General features: G+C 48.3%; 1 protein-coding gene across 1 annotated transcript in view; it reads right to left on the bottom strand.

Moving 5' to 3' along the window:
* Positions 1-20,024, bottom strand: part of LOC132582750 (zinc finger protein 501-like) — a 30,639-nt gene extending 10,615 nt beyond the window's left edge. The window contains exon 1 of the mRNA XM_060254498.1: positions 18,663-20,024. Coding sequence (XP_060110481.1) covers positions 18,663-20,024 — 1,362 coding nt within the window. The remainder of the gene's footprint in view (positions 1-18,662) is intronic.
* Between the last annotated feature and the right edge of the window lie 295 nt (positions 20,025-20,319).

Raw genomic sequence — 20,319 nt, 5'->3', positions numbered from 1 at the left:
GGATATAAATCCAATATCATCATCATCGTTAGAGATGGAAGAATCTTGCCAGGAGGAAAACACGTTAAATAGCCACAAAATACAGTGTCCTGGATGTGAAGGCAATCAAGATGGTCGCCAGTCCTAGACTATCTGGCACCCTATCCGAGGCTAACTTCTGGTGCTCCCCCCCACCCAGCACTGATAACCAATTTTCAAAAACAGATGAATGATGGGGAAAATGAAAAGCGCAAAACTTGAAAATGCTCCCTGACCTATATAGGCCAGGTCACTGAGTCAAATGGGCGGCGCCCAATTCAGAACCCTCAGAAGGCTGGCGCCCTAGGCAAATGCCTAGTTTGCCTAGCGGCGGAGCCGGCCCTGGGTTGGAGCACCTTCCCTGTGAGGAAAGGCTGAAGAGTCTGAGACTTCTCAGTTGAGAAAAGAGACGGCTAAGAGGGGAAAGGAAAGAAGTTTATAAAATTGTGCATGAGGCGGGTGGGGTTGACAAAGAGAACTGCTTCTCCGTCTCCCGAAATACGAGAACTTGAGGGCATCCATTGAAGCTGATGGGCAGGAGGTTCAGGACAAGTCTGGCTCACAACCAGGGCTGGTTTTTGTAGCAGGAACTCCTTTGCATATTAGGCCACACACTCCTGATGCAGCCAATCCTCCAAGAGCTTACAAGGCTCTTCATACAAGGCCTACTGTAAGCTCCAGGAGGATAGATTTAGAGTTGCCAAGTTTTGTCTGCACTTTGCGTGTGCAGCGCAATGACGTTACCCACGAGTGATGTCATCGTGCTGGTGACGTCACGTGCCAGCCACTCTAGGCATTTCTGGGGAAACTCTATGGTTTTCTCAGACGATCTAGCATTTTGGGCGGGAGAAACTCTATGGTACCTATTGTACCATGGAGTTTTCCCCTCCCCTATTGCTAGAGCATCCAGGAAAACCATAGAGTTTTCCCAGAAACATCTAGAGCGGCTGGCACGCAACGTCACTTGTGGGTGACGTCATTGTGCTGGCGACATTGGGGGAGGTTCCCCCCACCATCCCAGTATGGGCTGGCAGGTTGGGAACCTCCCAGGCAGGAGAACCCCCACCCAGAATGGGGGCTTGGCAGCCCTAGATTGGCTACATCAGGGGTGTGTGGCCTAATATGCAAAGGAGTTCCTGCTACAAAAAAAAGCCCTGTTCACAGCAGGTTAGGCTGAGCAAGACGGAGTGACCCAAATTTGATACATCATGGGGAGGAAAGTGGGTTATAAATGAAATAAATAAAGTCACCAAATGGGGATTTGAAACCAAGTCTCTCCAATTCTGTGTCTTTACCTAGTCTGCCACTTGACTGGCATGACCTGACCCTCATGCCTCTTTCTGAATGCACAAATCAATTCCATCCCACGGAGCGAGGTGGGTGGGAAACCTGTATATTTCCATAGGAAAAGGCCACAAACAGGAGGACTCTGGTGTCACGCTTAAAAGGAAAGGAGGAGAGCACTTCCTCTTCCCCACCTCACTTTCCACCTGCCTTGGTACAAGCAGAGGAACAAACAAGATGCCCAGGATGCAGGTGGGGAAGCGGTTGCTTAGCAACAGGAGGCCAGGGACCTCTCTGGGGGATGGAGGGATTAGGAGATGATGCAAACAGGCCGAGGCCAGGCGTAAAAAGGGGCAGGGGGAGAAACCATGGAGATATTGCTGGAGGTGGAAAGTAAAGCACGAGGAAGCTTAGTGTGCCTGTTTCTGTTGTAGTCTCAGAGCGAGGGCTGGAATGTCCCAAAGGAGAGGACGCTTCTTGTAGGCCGAATAATGGACCTCTTTGTTTGTGGTATAAAATAGGGTTATGTCAAGAAAGCAGGGTGGAGTGGGAAGAAGAAGAAGAAGAAGAAGAAGAAGAAGAAGAAGAAGAAGAAGAAGAAATTTGTACAGGGGGAGGATAATGTCTGCTGGGCACTCCATTATTCCCTATGGAGATCGATACCCATAGGGTATAATAGAGATTTGATCTGCCGGTATCTGGGGCTCTGGGGAGGCCTGTTTTTTGAGGTAGAGGCACCACATTTTCAGCAAAGCATCCGGTAACTCTCCTCAAAATAACCCCCAGGTTTCAAAAAGATCAGACCAGGGGGTCCAATTCTAAGAGCCCCCAAAGAAAGTGCCCCGGCCCTATCCATTATTTCCAAATGAGGGAAGGCATTTAAAAGGAGCACGGTCCCTTTCAATGTGACGGACAGAACTCCCTTTCAGAGTTCAATTGCGCTTGCCACACCCTTGCTCCTGGCTCCACCCCCAAAGTCTCCTGGCCCCACCCCCAAAGTCCCCAGATATTTCTTGAATTGAACTTAGCAACCCTAGGCTGTTCCCTGCAACCCAGCCCAGCGAACCGCTTCCCCTGCGGCTGGTGATGCTAATCGGCTGAGTAGGAAAGAACTGGTTGGTCCTGATGGGTTCCTTCCCAAGCAGGCGGGGAGCAGCTGATCGATTCCGATAAGGAGTGCCGCAGCCCGGCTGGGAACAAGCCCCAAGTCGCTCCAATGAATCCTGGGCCGGGCGTGCAGGCCTGAGGGAACCGGGGAGGAAAATTCCTCTCCGGGTGGAAAATTACTCGGTTCAGCAAAGTTCTGCCTTTGAATGAAATGCAGCCACGGCAGTTTCATTCAAAGGCCGAACTTGGCTCGTTCCAGGGCAGGAAAATCCGATCCGGAACTGGGCCTGGCGATCCGGGTGGTAGCGGTGAACCGTGCTAATCTGCGGCTGTGGAAGGTCTTTTTTACTGGCTTGTTTATTGGAACAGTTTTTTTTATTTTTGCCCAAAACAATAATCCACTCCCCTGCTGGAATGGCCTTGGGTCAGCCATAGCTCTCATAGGAGTTGTCCTTGAAAGGGCAGCTGCTGCAAGAGCTCTCTCAGCCCCACCCACCTCACAGAGCGTCTGTTGTGGGGGAGGAAGGTAAAGGAGATTGTAGGCCGCTCTGAGATTGTCCTTGAAAGGGCAACTGCTGCAAGAGCTCTCTCAGCCCCACCCACCTTACAGGGTGTCTGTTGTGGGAGGGGGGAGAGAAGGTAAAGGAGATTGTAGGCCGCTCTTAGACTGTCCTTGAAAGGGCAGCTGCTGTAAGAGCTCTCACAGCCCCACCCACCTCACAGGGTGTCTGTTGTGAGGGAGGAAGGTAAAGGAGATTGTAGGCTGCTCTGAGATTGTCCTTGAAAGGGCAGCTGCTGTAAGAGCTCTCACAGCCCCACCCACCTCACAGAGCGTCTGTTGTGGGGGAGGAAGGTAAAGGAGATTGTAGGCTGCTCTGAGATTGTCCTTGAAAGGGCAGCTGCTGCAAGAGCTCTCTCAGCCCCACCCACCTTACAGGGTGTCTGTTGTGGGAGGGGGGAGAGAAGGTAAAGGAGATTGTAGGCCGCTCTTAGACTGTCCTTGAAAGGGCAGCTGCTGTAAGAGCTCTCTCACCCCCACCCACCTCACAGGGTGTCTGTTGTGGGGGAGGAAGGTAAAGGAGATTGTAGGCTGCTCTGAGTCTGTCCTTGAAAGGGCAGCTGCTGTAAGAGCTCTCTCACCCCCACCCACCTCATAGGGTGTCTGTTGTGGGAGGGGGGAGAGAAGCTAAAGGAGATTGTGAGCCATTCCGAGACTCTGAGATTCAGAGTATAGGGCAGGATATAAATCCAATATCTTCATCTTCTTCTTCACTTTCTTCCAGTATATTAGAGTTGCCACCTCCAGGTTGGGAAATTCCTAGAGATTTTTTTTTGGGGGGGGGGGGGTGGAGCCTGGGGTTTGGGGAGAGAAGGAACCTCTCTGTGGGGATTTGATGCCATGAATTCCTGCTTTCCAAGCAGCCATTTCCTCTGAGCCTAGCACAGAGACATTTTGAATCTGGCAAAGGGAATTCCCTAATGGAAGGCTGTTGATCGCTGAGGCTCCAATGGCAACTATCCATACAGCGCTTGTATCATAGAATCACAGAGTTGGAAGGGACCTCTAGGGTCATCCAGTCCAACCCCCTGCACAATGCAGGAAACTCACAAACACCTCCCCGTAAATTCACAGAGCCAGTTTGGTGTAGTGGTTAAGTGTGCGGACTCTTATCTGGGAGAACCAGGTTTGATTCCCCACTCCTCCACTTGCACCTGCTAGCATGGCCTTGGGTCAGCCATAGCTCTGGCAAAGGTTGTCCTTGAAAGGGCAGCTGCTGTAAGAGCCCGCTCCAGCCCCACCCACATCACAGGGTGTCTGTTGTGGGGAAGGAAGGTAAAGGAGATTGTGAGCCGCTCTGAGACTCTTCGGAGTGGAGGGCGGGATATAAATCCAATATCTTCATCTACCTCACAGGGTGTCTGTTGTGGGGGAGGAAGGTAAAGGAGATTGTGAGCCGCTCTGAGACTCTTCAGAGTGGAGGGTGGGATATAAATCCAATATCTTCTTCTTCTCTTCATTGCTGTCAGATGGCCATCTAGCCTCTGTTTCAAAACGACCAAGGAAGGAGAGCCCTCCACCTCCCGAGGAAGCCTGTTCCACTGAGGAACCATTTTCACAGTCAGGAAGTTCTTCCTAACGTTGAGCTGGAAACTCTAAAAGCTGGAGAGTGTCCTAAGCATAAATTGGAAGGAAATACTGGGTATTCAGTCCCTGAATTCAAGACTTTACCTAGTGCACTGCAGCCTAAAAAAGGCGAATGAAATGGATAGTTACTTAGGCAATCTGTAATGTACCGAGTGACGAGACGTGTTGAAGGCAACATACTTTATTGGTGAGTACATCACACGAGAGAGAAACACAGGCCGGGTCCCGATTATATACATGCCCCGGAACAACCCTCCGTCTGGCCAGGTCCAATCCTGGCCAGTTAAACTTCCCGCCACAGATCTTGATTGGCGGAGTGTATTAGCAAGCTACATCCGGGGGCCAGTGGGTTTCTACTGGTCGCTTCTGTAGCGTTCGCTGTGTTGTACATCAAGACTTAAATGCAAGACATAACACAATCCATTGTTGATGTTGCTGTAATATCAACCCTCTGTCCCTGGAAAGTATTGGAAACTGAAGTTCCAATACTATGGCCACCAAATGAGAAGGGAGCACTCACTGGAGAAGATCCTGATGCTGGGAAAGGCAGAAGGCAAAAGAAGAAGGGGGCGGCTAGACGGCTGGACAGCATTACTGATGTAACTAAAATGAATTTGAGCGGACTTCGGAGGATGGTGGAAGACAGGAGGGCCTGGCGTGACTTGGTCCATGGGGCGCAAAGAGTGGGACTCAACGGTGCGACTTAACAACAACAGAATTGTAATTTTGCCAAGTGTTGTTAAATTCTGGCATCTAGCGTTTTTTGTTCATAACAAGGAAATTAAATTGCTTCAAAATATAGAGTAGCAAGCCAAGACTTGTATTAACCGTTGTGGCTTCTATACAGTTTTTCCTTTTGTTACTATATCACTTTTCTGTATAGCCATCTTTTTCTGCATTACTTCCTCCAGGAGAACTGAGGTATTTGGTTTGGAGATGGGTGGTTGTTCCAGGATATCTCCACACCCCGCCAGGAGCTTATCTCCCCTAACACCGACAGCCTGCCAGGTTTATTTCTCTCCCCCACCCCCCATCCTAAAGGCAAAACAAAAAGCAAATAAAAGGAACCGAAAGAGAAGGTGTGGACCTGAAGCAGTGTTGAATGATCCTAGTTTTCAATTTGGTGTCCTCCCTCTCTTCAAGATGGTCTCTTTCCAGGGCTGGATTAACAATAAGGCCACGTAGGCACTGGCCTATAGGTCCCCATGCCTTTAGGGGCCTCAGGCCAGCTTCCCCCCCAACCCCCCCGCTATTTTCCCCTCGCTTGCAGCCCTCCCAGCCTGCACCCACAACCAGCAACTGAGCCACTCCTGGCCCAACTTTCCTGGTGTGGCTACTGCTGGTGTCTTTGTAGGGTTGCCAAGTCCAATTCCAGAAATATCTGGGGACTTTGGGGGTGGAGCCAGGAGACTTTGGGGGAGGAGCCAGGAGACACTGGGGTGGAGCTAGGAGCAAGGGTGTGACAAGCACAATTGAACTCCAAAGGGAGTTCTGTCCATCACAATTAAAGGGACCCCACAACTTTTTAAATGCCTTCCTTCCCTCCACCCTCCCCTTCTCTGATTTCACCTCAGAGGCGGAGCGGAGCAGCCAATGCCGTTGCGCGGCTGCCGCCTCTTCTCCGCTTCACCGTAGCTGCTCCTCCGAGATGGGCTCAGCCTGAGCCCATCTCGGAGGAGCAGCTACGGTGAAGCGGAGAAAAGGCGGCAGCGCAGCGGTGTCGCCCGCTCTGCTCCGCCTCTGAGGTGAAACCAGAGAAGGGGAGGGTGGAGGCAGGCCAGGAGTATGGCGAGCCGCGAGTCCAGGTCCTAGAAAGACCCAGATTCGCGGCTCGCCATGCTCCTGGCCTGCCTCCACCCTACCCTTCTCTGATTTTACCTCAGAGGCGGAGCGGAGCGGGTGATGCCGCTGCACTGCTGCCACCTCTTCTCCGCTTCATCTTAGCTGCTCCTCCGAGATGGGCTCAGCCTGAGCCCATCTAGGAGGAGCGGCTACGGTGAAGCGGAGAAGAGGCGGCAGCAGCGCAGCGGCGTCACCCGCTCCGAGATGGGGCGGATCGCCATGCTCCTTGGCACCGTTTCCTCCCCCTCCCCCCGCTTCTGTTTTTTTGGGGAGCGGGGGAAGAGGCTGGAAATCCTGGGGTCCCCCGCCAGGGCGGGAGGGTTGGGAAGCCTATGTCTTTGCCAAGTTTGCCTCTCCCTCACAGCTTTGTCAAAGGGGCTTTTAAGAAGGTGCCTGGAGGCTGCAGCGAGAGCCACGTGTGGTGGGGCAGGTGCTCGAACTCTGAGATAATTTACAAGGGGACCCCCAAGATTTCAACTGCCTAGGGGACTCCACAGGATTTAATCTAGCCCTGTCTCTCTCTCCAATTTTTAATTCTGGGTTCTGTTCAAACCGACCTCTGTTGACAGCCAAGCAAGAAAATGATTTTTTAAAAACTTCAAATGGGGCTCCAAAAATATTTTTAAGCCAGAGGTCCTTTTAAAAAATGAAGCACACTTTAAAAAAAAAAAATGCCAAGAGGAGTTTTTGAAGAAGTAGAATCCGGCAACGCAACACAGAATTTCGGCTCGAGGGGAATTTTTGAGAGACTGAAACAGAAAACTAAGCAAATATCATGTCGGTATTATTTGTCGTTGGTTTTAAGTCCATCCTGCTCTCCGAGGTAGCAGAGATCTTGCATGGAAGCATATTACAGTTAGGTGTGGTTAGTGCTTGCTGTTTTCTTAAGTGGGTAAACAAATTAAATCAGTCAGTACCAGGTTTGCCAATCTACAGGGGAGCCCTGGAGGCCTGAAGAAACACAAATGATCTCCACATTACAGAGATCCAGGACCTTTTTTTGTAGCAGGAACTCCTTCGCATATTAGGCCACACTAGGGTTGTCGGTCCCCAGGTGGACAAACTGGGAACTGCAGTGTAATGATTAGTAGCGACTAGAGTAAACCACTGCGCAATTACACTTTTGCAAACATTTGCTTAACAAATTTCCTGTTGTATTCAGTAGCATACATGATAGAGGTTGACAAGATTACGCATGGGATGGAGAACCGCACCTCAAAAAGGATATTATAGCGTTGGAAAAAGTTCAGAAAAGGGCAACTAGAATGATTAAAGGGTTGGAACACTTTCCTTATGAAGAAAGGTTAAAACGCTTGGGGCTCTTTAGCTTGGAGAAATGTCAACTGCGGGGTGACATGATAGAGGTTTACAAGATAATGCACGGGATGGAGAAAGTAGAGAAAGAAGTACTACTTTTCTCCCTTTCTCACAATAGAAGAACACGTGGGCATTTGATGAAATTGCTGAGCAGTCGGGTTAGAACGGATAAAAGGAGGTACTTCTTCCCCCAAAGGGTGATTCACATGTGGAATTCACTGCCACAAGAGGTGGCGGCGGCTACAAGCATAGCCAGCTTCAAGAGAGGGTTAGATAAAAATATGGAGCACTGTGTGATACAGAGTGTTGGACTGGATGGGCCATTGGCTTGATCCAACATGGCTTCTCTTATGTTCTTATGTGACACAGAGTGTTGGACTGGATGGGCCATTGGCCTGATCCAACATGGCCTCTCTTATGTTCTTATGTGACACAGAGTGTTGGACTGGATGGGCCACTGGCCTGATCCAACATGGCTTCTCTTCTGTTCTTATGTGACACAGAGTGTTGGACTGGATGGGCCACTGGCCTGATCCAACATGGCCTCTCTTATGTTCTTATGTGACACAGAGTGTTGGACTGGATGGGCCACTGGCCTGATCCAACATGGCTTCTCTTCTGTTCTTATGTGACACAGAGTGTTGGACTGAATGGGCCATTGGCCTGATCCAACATGGCTTCTCTTCTGTTCTTATGTGACACAGAGTGTTGGACTGGATGGGCCATTGGCCTGATCCAACATGGCTTCTCTTCTGTTCTTATGTGACACAGAGTGTTGGACTGGATGGGCCATTGGCCTGATCCAACATGGCTTCTCTTCTGTTCTTATGTGACACAGAGTGTTGGACTGAATGGGCCATTGGCCTGATCCAACATGGCTTCTCTTATGTTCTTATGCCCTGCAGAGATCACATGCGCTAGAGGTACTGGCTGCTCTTGAGGGTGGACCCTGTGGCATTATACCCCGCTGCGCCCCATCCCTTTTCCAAACTCTTCCCTCCCTATGCGTCACCCCCAAAATATCTAGGAATTTCCAAAGCCACAGTCAGTAACCATAATAGGTGCCCAGTTCCTTGTCAGTTATGTCTGTGCCTTTGCACTCATTGGCCAACTCAGAACAGCTGACTACGGTGAGAAGATGTGGTGAAGTGGCTAGGGACAGTGTTCATGTTACTGTGGGCCCCGAGGAGCTTAGCCCCCTCCCCTATTTGCTCAGTAATAAAGATCTTGGCTCTAAAGACCATTTCCCCCCTCCCCCATATGGTTCCTTTAAAGTGCTTCCCTAATTTGGGACTACAGGGTAGAATTGCCAGGTCTGTGTTGGAAAATACCTGGAGACTTTGGGGGTGGAGCTGGGAGAGGGCGGGGTTTGGGGAAGGGTGGGGCCTCAGCAGGGTGCAATGCCACTGAGTCCACCCTTCCGAGCAGTCATTTTCTCCAGGGGAGCTGATCTCTGCCAGTTGGAGATTAGTTGTCAAAGCGGGAAATCTCCAGGCCTCACCTGGAGGCTGGCGACCTTACTACAGGGCCAGGGCCACTGAGAGGGCAGGACTGAGGGGACAAAAGTATGTGTGAGGGAGGGAATCAACTGGAGGGCTCTTGAAGCCAGAGTCCTGATAAATTCGTAGAATGCGTTTAAAAAAAATTAATGCAATTCTGACTGCAGCCACTAGGGGAACACGGAAGGAAGAGCACAGTAGGGTTCCCAAGTCCAATTCAAGAAATATCTGGGGACTTTGGGGGTGGAGCCAGGAGACATTAGGGGTGGAGCCAAGATCAAGGCTGTGACAAGCATAATTGAACTCCAAAGGGAGTTCTGCCCATCACATTTAAAGGGACAGCACACCTTTTCAATTCCCTCCTTCCATAGGAAATAATGGATAGGGGCACCTTCTTTTGGAGCTCATAGAATTGGACCCCCTGGTCCAATCTTTTTGAAATTTGGGGGGTATTTTGGGGAGAGGCACTAGATGCTATACTGAAAGTTTGGTGCTCCCACCTGGGGATTGGCAACCCTAGAGCACAGTGAAAAGTACTCTGTGTCTGCTGGCTCAGCCTTTTTAGTAAAGCATACTTTAGTTAGATGGGGAAAACTTGTGAGAAAGATATGCCCTCTTTTTGGTCCAGGCTTATAACAATAGGGAGTGATTAACAGACATTCTCATATTTTGACATACTGTATTACTGATTTATTGCTTTCTCATGCTCATGCTACCCAGATCAAAGGTTTGCTCTATTTGTTAATTTTACTTTTCTGTCACTGGATCTTAAATTTGTACCATTTTGCATTCTAAACCACTGCCTACCAGCTATATGTAGCTCTGCCCACTGTACCTGATTCCTCGTCTGATGAAGTGTGCTTGAGCACACGAAAGCTTACGCTCGGAATAAAACTTGCTTGGTCTTAAAGGTGTTACTTGACTCCTGCTTTGTTCTGTTGCTTCAGACCAAAATGGCTGCCCACTTGGATCTGTGTACTAGGAGGCTGAGGGAACCTCGTTGCTGCTCAAATCCTGCTAAAAATCCATAAACCAAGTCAGCACTAGAGCAAGAAAATGCCCAAAATATGAGGAAATTAGACATCAATAGCCTATAAATTGAATCTTCTGCATGAATCAATAACCCATAGCGTCAACATTATACATGTGTTCTGAATACCCCAATATTTCTCAATCTTGTAGGAAGTTCTTACAAAATTATTTATGTAAAATATATATTTTATTAAAGGCGTAGACCCCGGACTAAAGTCTCTAGACTTGCTGTAAATAATACATTCATGTTGGATTCCAGAGTCCATGTGGCTCTTTTAAGCAATCTATGCCAAATATCACAGCTTGCAATTTACTGCAGTTGTAATAATAATAGTAATAATAATGTTGGATTCCAGCTAACCCATGGGCTCTTTTAAGCAATCCTTGCCAAATGTCACAGCTTGGGATTTACTACAGTTGTGCTCAACCTGTTGGATTCCAGCTAACCCATGGGCTCTTTTAAGCAATCCTTGCCAAATGTCACAGCTTGGAATTTATTACAGTTGTGCTCAACCTGTTGGATTCCAGCTAACCCATGGGCTCTTTTAAGCAATCCTTGCCAAATGTCACAGCTTGGGATTTATTACAGTTGTGCTCAACCTGTTGGATTCCAGCTAACCCATGGGCTCTTTTAAGCAATCCTTGCCAAATGTCACAGCTTGCAACTTACTACAGTTGTGCTCAACCTGTTGGATTCCAGCTAATGCATGCGGCTCCTTTAACCTATCCCTGCCAAATTTCACAGCTTGTAAACTGATATAGTTGTGCTCAGCCTGACAGAAATGCCAGCATGACGCTTCTGTTTCCAAGATCTTCAGGGGCTAGTGTCTCACAGTTATGCTCATCACAACAGATAGAAGAATCCTGATACTAACACCAGAGGTGGAGGCAATCACACAGCTTTTCTCATATTTTGAGCCTTTCCCCCACATTTCCATGTTCTCCATTTGTGCACATCTTTTGAGCAAGGGCAGGTGAAACCAGCCAGCACAATCTACAGCAGGGGTGGCCAAACTGTGGCTCTTTCACACATATTGTGTGGCTCTCAAAGCCCCCAGTTGCCCTGTCGGCCACTTCTCCACGCCAAGCCAGCCAGTGACTTAGAGAAAGCATTTAAAGTTGATTTCTTTACATGTCTCCCTCCCACCTCCATCTATTTTCCTTCCTTCCTTCCTTCCTTCCTTCCTTCCTTCCTTCCTTCCTTCCTTCCTTCCTTCCTTCCTTCCTTCCTTCCTTCCTTCCTGTCTTGCGGCTCTCAAACATCTGACATTTATTCTATGCGGCTCTTATGTTAAGCAAGTTTGGACACACCTGAGCTACAGTCTTTGCTGGGATGGAGCCTCTGAACAAAGGATGGTGTGGAATTGTTTTCTGTGGCCCCGGAAGTTAGGACCAGAATCAGTGGGTTGAAATTAAATCAAAAGAGTTTCTGGCTCAACATTAGGAAGAACTTCCTGACCGTTAGAGCGGTTCCTCGGTGGAACAGGCTTCCTCAGGAGGTGGTGGGCTCTCCTTCCTTGGAGGTTTTTAAGCAGAGGCTAGATGGCCCTCTAACAGCAATGAGGATCCTGTGAATTTAGGGGGAAGAACTTCCTGACCCTTAGAGCGGTTCCTCAGTGGAACAGGCTTCCTTGGGAGGTGTTGGACTCTCCTTCCTTGGAAGTTTTTAAACAGAGGCTAGATGGCCATCTGACAGCAATGAGGATCCTGTGAATTTAGGGGGAGGCGTTTGTGAGTTTCCTGCATTGTGCAGGGGGTTGGACTGGATGACCCTGGAGGTCCCTTCCAACTCTATGATTCTATGATATTATCTCCACCAATCTAGGGTGTTTTTTTTCTTTAGTTCCACCCAGCTGCTGCCTAGTCAAAGTCTTGCAAAGGGGCAGCCCTGTTAGTATGCGGTAGCAAAAAAAACCCCAAAATCTTTCATTGTCTTTTCCTACATTTCTATATTTTCCTGCATTGTGCAGGGGGGGGGGGGGGTTGGACTAGACGACCCTGGAGGTCCCTTCCAACTCTATGCTTCTAATTCTTCTCCTTGGCCAATTCCCCACTAGCCTTGTCCCGGTCTCACACTCCTTTTTCCCGTGGTGCTTCTGCCCGATTTTGCACACGCTGCCACAGAGCTGTGACTTGCTCCGCTTCTTTCCCAAGTTCTCTCCGCAGCTTCAAAATCCAGTTTTCAGAGAATCCTACAGCCGCAGAGGGGACTTGGGAAAGAGGTGGGGCGAGTTGTGGCCTTGTGGCAGCAGGTGCAAAATCTAACAGAAGCGCCGTGGGAAAACGGAGCGGGAGACCAGGACAAAGAAGGCTATTGGGGAATCAGCCCTTGTTTTGCACTGAGTTCAATCCCTGGTGGAAGCTGGGTTTTCAGGTCGCCAGCTCGAGGTTGACACAGCCTTCCATCCTGAGGTTGGTAAAATGAGTACCCAGCTTGCTGGGGGGGAAGCGTAGATGACTGGGGAAGGCAATGGCAAACCACCCCGTAAAAAGTCTGTCGTGAAAATGTTGTGAAAGCAACATCACCCCAGAGTTGGAAACGACTGGTGCTTGCACAGGGGACCTTTCCTTTTCTTTCATGCTCTAAGAGCCCCGTGGTGCAGAGTGTTAAAGCTGCAGTACTGCAGTCCTAAGCTCTGCTCACAACCTGAGTTCGATCCCCGGTGGAAGCTGGTTCGGTAGCCGGCTCCAGGTTGACTCAGCCTTCCATCCTTCCGAGATCGATAAAATGAGTCCCCAGCTTGCTGGGGGGGGAGCGTAGATGACTGGGGAAGGCAATGGCAAACTACCCTGTAAAAAGTCTGCCGTGAAAACGTTGGGAAAGCAACATCACCCCAGAGTCGGAAACGACTGGTGCTTGCACAGGGCACCTTTCCTTTCCTTTCATGCTCTACCATTAATTTATACCCACTTCTAATTTCTCACCCTCCTTCCCTTGTTCTTTGTCTCAGGTTGGCAACCTGGAATCTAGTTAATAATGGTATACAGCAGCAAACCTATGTTGGTGATAGAAGAATGGGCATGTTGAGAGGTGATGGAGCAGGGGTAGCCAAACTGTGGCTCTTTCGTAAATATTGTGTGGCTCTCGAAGCCCCCACTGCCCCATCAGCTGGCTTGGAGAAGTCATTTCACTCTTTCGATCACTTTGCCTAGTCAGCTGGCAGTAGGGTTGCCAATCCCCAGGTGGGGGCAGGGGATCCCCCGATTTGGAGGCCCTCCCCCCGCTTCAGGGTCATCAGAAAGTGAGGGGAGGGGAGGGAAATGTCTGCTGGGAACTCTTGAAGATATATTCCCATAGAAAATCATGAAGAATTGATCCAGGGGTATCTGGGGCTCTGGGGGGGGGCTGTTTTTTGGGGTAGGCACCAAATTTTCAGTATAGCATTTAGTGCCTCTCCCCAAAATACCCCCCAAGTTTCAAAAATATTGGACCAGGGGGTCCAATTCTATGAGCCCCGAAGGAAGGTGCCCCTATCCATGATTTTTTATGGAAGGAAGGAATTGAAAAGGTGTGCCGTCCCTTTAAATGTGATGGCCAGAACTCCCTTTGGAGTTCAATTATGCTTGTCACAGCCTTGATCTTGACTCCACCCCCAAAGTCTCCTGGCTCCACCCCCAGATATTTCTTGAATTGGACTTGGCAACCCTAGCTGGCAGCATGGAGAACACATTTAAAGTTGCTTTCTTTCCAGTTTGGTGTAGTGGTTAAGCATGCCGAGTCTTATCTGGGAGAACTGGGTTTGATTCCCCACTCCTCCACTTGCAGCTGCTGGAATGGCCTTAGGTCAGCCATGGCTCTTGTAGGAGTTGTCCTTGAAAGGGCAGCTTGTCAGAGCTCTCTCAGCCCCACCTACCTCACAGGGTGTCTGTTGTGGGAGGGGGGTGGAAAGTTAAAGGAGATTGTGAGCTGCTCTGAGGTGGGATATAAATCCAATATTCTCTTCTTCTTTCCACCTCCCTCCCCATCTATTTGCCTTCTTTCCCCTCCCTCCCTCCTTCCTTCCTGTCTTGTGGCTTTCAAACATCTTGCCAGGAGGGACGGTGGCTCAGTGGTAGAGCATCTGCTTGGTAAGCAGAGGTCCCAGGTTCAATCCTTGGCATCTCCAACTAAAAAGGGTCCAGGCAAGTAGGCGTGAAAAACCTCAGCTGGAGACCCTGGAGAGCCGCTGCCAGTCTGAGTAGACAAGACAGACTTGGATGGACCCAGTCTTCTGTTTCAGTAGAAGACTCATATATGTTCATATGTTCTAGGGTAGAGCATCTGGTAGAGCAACTGGTAGAGCCAGTTTGGTGTAGTGGTTAAGTGTGCGGACTCTTATCTGGGAGAACCGGGTTTGATTCCCCACTCCTCCACTTGCACCTGCTGGCATGGCCTTGGGTCAGCCATAGCTCTGGCAGAAGTTGTCCTTGAAAGGGCAGCTGCTGTGAGAGCCCTCTCCAGCCCCACCCACCTCACAGGGTGTTTGTTGTGGGGGAGGAAGGTAAAGGAGATTGTGAACCGCTCTGAGACTCTTCGGAGTGGAGGGCGGGATATAAATCCAATATCTTCTTCTTCTTCTTCTGCTTCGTAAGAGGAAGTCCCAGGTTCAATCCCCAGCATCTCCAAAAAAAGTGTCCAGGCAAGTAGGCGTGAAAATCCTTAGCTTGAGACCCTGGAGAGCCGCTGCCAGTCTGAGAAGACAATACTGACTTTGATGGACCAAGGGTCTGATTCAGTATAAGGCAGCTTCATATGTTCATATGTTATGTTCATGTCTCGCAGCTCTCAAACATCTGATGTTTATTCTATGCTATATTCTTACATTAAGCAAGTTTGGACGCCCGTGATAGCGGAAGAAAAGTGTTTCCTCTAGAGCAAGGGTGGCAAACGGTAGATCGCCAGATGTTTTTTGCCTACAACTCCCATCAGCCCCAGCCATCACCCATGCTGGCTGGGGCTGATGGGAGTTGTAGGCAAAAAAACATCTGGAGAGCTACCGCTGGCCACCCCTGCTCTAGACTTAGTGTGAGCCGGCTCACCTGTTTTTCGTCTCCAGCTCACACATTTTTGTCTTCGCTCAGGAAGGATGACACCAGAGCAAACCGACTTTATGCCGTAGCTCACAGCTTTAATGCCAGGAGCTCACCAAGAAATATTTTCGCTCACAAGATTCCAGTTTGCAGGGAGCCTTGGGAGAGAAATTAAACTTTTGAACATGAATGTGTGGCTATTTGACGCCCCCAGTCTAAATTAATGGTGGGAAGGCACTGGCTGAATATTAGGAAAAACGTTTTTACAGGGAGAGCTGCGTAACAGTGGGATCAGCTACCTAGGGAGCTGGTGAGCTCTTACTCACTGGAAGTTTTTAAGCAGCGGCTGGAGAAATACTTGTCAGGAATGCTCGAGACGGACCCTGCATTGAGCAGGGTGCTGGACTGCATGACCTTTATGGCCCCTTCCAACTCTGCAATACTATGAGTCTATGAATTGCCTCAGCTTCTGGGTCACATAGAATTTTGTAGGAGAAAAGAGCAGGAGTCCAGTAGTACCTTCAAGACTAACAAAATTAAACACAGTGAACACACCTGCACTTTTGTAATCTCACTGGGGCAACTGACTCACTGGAGATGCTAAATGTAACCATCTGCTATATTTCAGCCAACTTCTTCAGGCTAACAGGAAAACAAAAGCAGAGCAGCCTAAGGGGTGGAGTTTTCCTCCTAACAAACGGAGGGACTCTGCTGCTTCTCTTCCTTTTACACTCACCAGGAAGACCCAGGAGCCCTTAGCCAATTGAGAGATGGCTTTCTGTGGCAGTTTCCCTCCTCCCTCTGTCTGTCAAGCAAGGGAAAGCGTTCTTTCTCTCCTCTGTGAAGCAGTTCCTCAGTCCTCAGCCAATGGAACACAACAGGCCTTGATTAATGGTTAGACAGGCCAATAGTTGATGCAGCACAGTCCCAACCAATCAGGGTGCTCCATTTTGCCACCACAAAAGGGGTTTTATTACATAAAGGATAAAGCATGCTCTTTGTATTTACTGAACAAAGTTAAACATACAAGTACAGAGAAAAAGCACAAAATAAAAATCAGGTCTACTAACATTTCTCAAATTTAGCGAAATACATAAGCATTACAATTCTCTAAAATAGAGGCAAGTCAGTTTTTGAGCTGATAGGCAGAAGGCTATGTACAATGGCAAGCCTGGCAAATGTGATATGCTCACCCAGTATAAGGTCTTTTCTGACTGGAAGCCACCAGTAGAAAGCCTGATTAGACCCTTAGGGTCATAGAGTTGGAAGGGACCTCCAGGGCCATCTAGTCCAACCCCCTGCACAATGCAGGAAACTCACAAATACCTCCCCCTAAATTCACAGCAGAGTGGTAAAGCTGCAGTACTGCAGTCCTAAGCTCTGCTCACAACCTGAGTTCGATCCCGGCGGAAGGTGGGTTCAGGTAACCGACTCCAGGTTGACTCAGCCTTCCATCCTTCCGAGGTCAAGTCAAATGAGAACCCAGCTTGCTGGGGGGAAAGATGACTGGGGAAGGCAATGGCAAACCACCCCATAAAAAGTCTGCCGTGAAAACGTCGTGAAAGCAACGTCACCCCAGAGTCGGAAACGACTGGTGCTTGCACAGGGGACTACCTTTACCTTTTTAAATTCACAGGATCCTCATTCCTGTCAGATGGCCACCTAGCCTTAATGTGGCACTTCTGATAAAGCTGACGTAGGAAGAGAAATAAACCTTTTGAACTTGAACCCGTCATTGTCCTCCAAATAAAACCCGATTGTGGACCCGACTGTGACTTTGCAAACGAGTAACTATACTAAGTGGACTAGAACACATCTTGATAACTGCCATTAAATTCTTGAAACAAGGTTATAGGACAAAAGGCACAAGCAATAATTCTCCTGTTTCCTCAGTCATGCTAATGAACTGTCGAGGTTGAAGGGCAGTTCTGAACTTTTTTTTCCTCAGCAGGAATTGATCCTTACAGAGGTTATGAAATAATGCACACAGGATGCATACAAATTCATAAATTATAAATATGGGACATATCACCTCTCCCTTGTGTACATCCTTTGGGGAGAAGTACAGCATTTGTATGGTTTCTCCCCTGCATGAATTCTTTGATGGGAAGTGTCCAAGAATATGGCTTCTCACCGGAGCTCTGCTAATTTGTACACGGGGATGCTAGCACCCAACTTTTTGCCCTCAGTGCATGGAGCAGGGGTGGCCAAACTCTGGCTCTTTGACATATATTGTGTGGCTCTTGAACCCCGCACTGCTTGGAGTAGGTATTTCTCTCTTTAAATAACTGCGCCTAGCCAGTTGGTGGCTTGGAGAATGCATTTAAAGTTGCTTTCTTTCCCACTTCACCCTCCCCCCTCCATTTATTTGCCTGCCTGCCTGTCTTGAGAGCCAGTCTGGTGTAGTGGTTAAGTGTGTGGACTCTTATCCGGGAGAACCGGATCTGATTCCCCACTCCTCCACATGCACCTGCTGGAATGGTCTTGGGTCAGCCATAGCTCTGGCAGAGGTTGTCCTTGAAAGAGCAACTTCTGTAAGTCCTCTCAGCCCCACCCACCTCACAGGGTGTCTGTTGTGAGGGGAGAAGATATGGGAGATTGTAAGCCGCTCTGAGTCTCTGATTCAGAGAGAAGGGCGGGGTATAAATCTGCAATTCTTCTTGCATCTGATGTTCATATCTTGCAGCTCTCAAACATCTGATGTTCACGTCTTGTGGCTCTCAAACATCTGAAGTTTATTCTATGCGGCTCTTACATTAAGCAAGTTTGGCCACCCCTGGCATGGAATCTCTGGAGGGCTGGTCTACCACCACGGAAGCTGGCAGAGGATAGATCTGTTCTCCAAAGGCCAGGTCTACCACCCAGGAGGCTAACATTGGGTAGACTTGTTCTCCAGAGGCCAGGTCAACCCTATAGGTGACTGGGGCATGTAGACCTGGCCTTCAGAAGCCAGATCTACCCTACAAAAGTCTACATATGACGGTAGTTTATGTTTTATGTTTGTAAACTGAAATTTATAGCCCGCTTACAACCTTAAGGCTACTAGATCATCTGACTCATGAGGTAGAATTTCTGCTCAAGTCCACAGCTTAGAGGGAACATTGCTTCTCACGTCTGTGAATTTTTTTTATGGACAGTAAGATGTCTATTCTTCCTGAAACTTTTCCCACACTCTAGGCATTTGTATGGTTTTTCCCCTGTGTGAATTCTTCGATGGGAACTAAGAGTGGAACTTTTAGTGACGCTTTTCCCACACTCCATATGTTTTCATCGTTTCTCCCCTCTGCAGATTCTTGGATGGGAAGTAAGAGTGGAACTGCCACTGAAGCTTTTTCAGAATTCCAGGCATCTGTAATGTTTCTCCCCTGTGTGAATTCTTTGATGGGAAGTACAAATGTTGCTCTGACTGAAGCTTTTCCCACACTCCAGGCATTTATATGGGTTCTCCCTTTGTGAGTTCTTCCATGGGAAGTAAGGCTTCCACTGTGACTGAAGCTTTTCCCACACTCTAGGCATTTATATGGTTTCTCTCCTGTGTGAATTCTTCGATGGGACCTGAGAGTGGAACTGTGAGTGAAGTTTTTCCCACACTCCATGCATTTGTAGCGTTTCTCCCCTGTGTGAATTCTTTGATGGGAAACAAGATTGGAACTTCGATTGAAGCTTTTCCCACATTCTAGGCATTTGTATGGGGTCTCCCCTGTGTGAATTCTTCCATGGGAATTAAGAGTGGAACTTTTAGTGAAGCTTTTCCCACAGTCCATACATTTGTATCGTTCCTCCCCTGTGTGAATTCTTCGATGAGAAGTAAGACTGGAACTTAGACTGAAGCTTTTTCCACAATCCAGGCACTGGTATGGTTTCTCTCCAGTGTGAATTCTTTGATGGGATGTAAGAGTGGAACTTTTAGTGAAGCTTTTCCCACACTCCATACATTTGTATCGCTCCTCCCCTGTGTGAATTCTTTGATGGGAAGCAAGACCAGAACTTTCACTGAAGCATTTTCCACACTCCAGGCATTTATTTGGTTTTTCCCCTGTGTGAATTCTTCGATGGTTAGTCAGAGTGGAACGGTCACAGAAACTTTTTCCACACTCCAGGCATTTATATGGTTTTTCACCTGTGTGAATTCTTTGATGGGTAATAAGAGTAGAACTGACACTGAAGGTTTTTCCACACACCAGACATTTATATGGTTTCTCCCCTGTGTGAATTCTTTGGTGGTAAGTAAGACTGGAACTCTGGCTGAAACTTTTCCCACACTCCAGGCATTTATATGGTTTCTCCCCTGTGTGTGTCCTTTGGTGGGCAATCAGGTTTGGATTCTGTCTGAAACATTTTCCGCACTCCAAACATTTATATGGTTTCTCCCCTGTGTGAATTCTCTGATGGGAAGTAAGTCTGGAACTTCGCCTGAAGCTTTTCCCACACTCGAGGCATTTATATGGTTTCTCTCCTGTGTGAATTCTTTGATGGGAAGCAAAGTGTGCTCTCTGCCTGAAACTTTTTCCGCACTCCAGGCATTTATATATTCTGTCCCACAACCTTTGTTGAATATTAATTACTGATATTTCAGTGAAAATCTCCCCGTTTGCGGTGCGCTCATTCCTGTTGTCTCCCTGACATATGTTTCGCCGTACAGAGTCATCCCCCTGTAAAAGACTGGAATTAATCCTCCCTTGAGGTGTGTGTTTTCCGTTCACCTTTCTCGGTGGATCCAAATATCCAAGCTTCTCTTTCGCATCTGAATATGTATCTTCATTTTCCATCAAAAGGTATTCTTCTGTTTCATTTGATGACTGCCAGACATCTCCTGCTGAGGGGGGGAGAGAAATACTTGGTGTGATTATGACAGTTTCCGCAAATATTTATTTTTATTTTATTTTAGTATATTTCTATTCCGCCCATTCTCCGTAGGGCTCAGGGCGGAGTACAGCATACGATAAAACACAGTAAAAACATTTTAAAAACAGACAACTCAACAGCACTCAGAGAAGTTTACCGTATCATCGCGTATTGCCCAGCCTCACATCATGAAATCTCATAGAGATGGCGGATATTTTT

This window comes from Heteronotia binoei, chromosome 1 (assembly GCF_032191835.1).
Source record: "Heteronotia binoei isolate CCM8104 ecotype False Entrance Well chromosome 1, APGP_CSIRO_Hbin_v1, whole genome shotgun sequence".
Lineage (NCBI taxonomy): Eukaryota > Metazoa > Chordata > Lepidosauria > Squamata > Gekkonidae > Heteronotia > Heteronotia binoei.
This window is presented reverse-complemented; position numbering and strand designations above follow the sequence as displayed.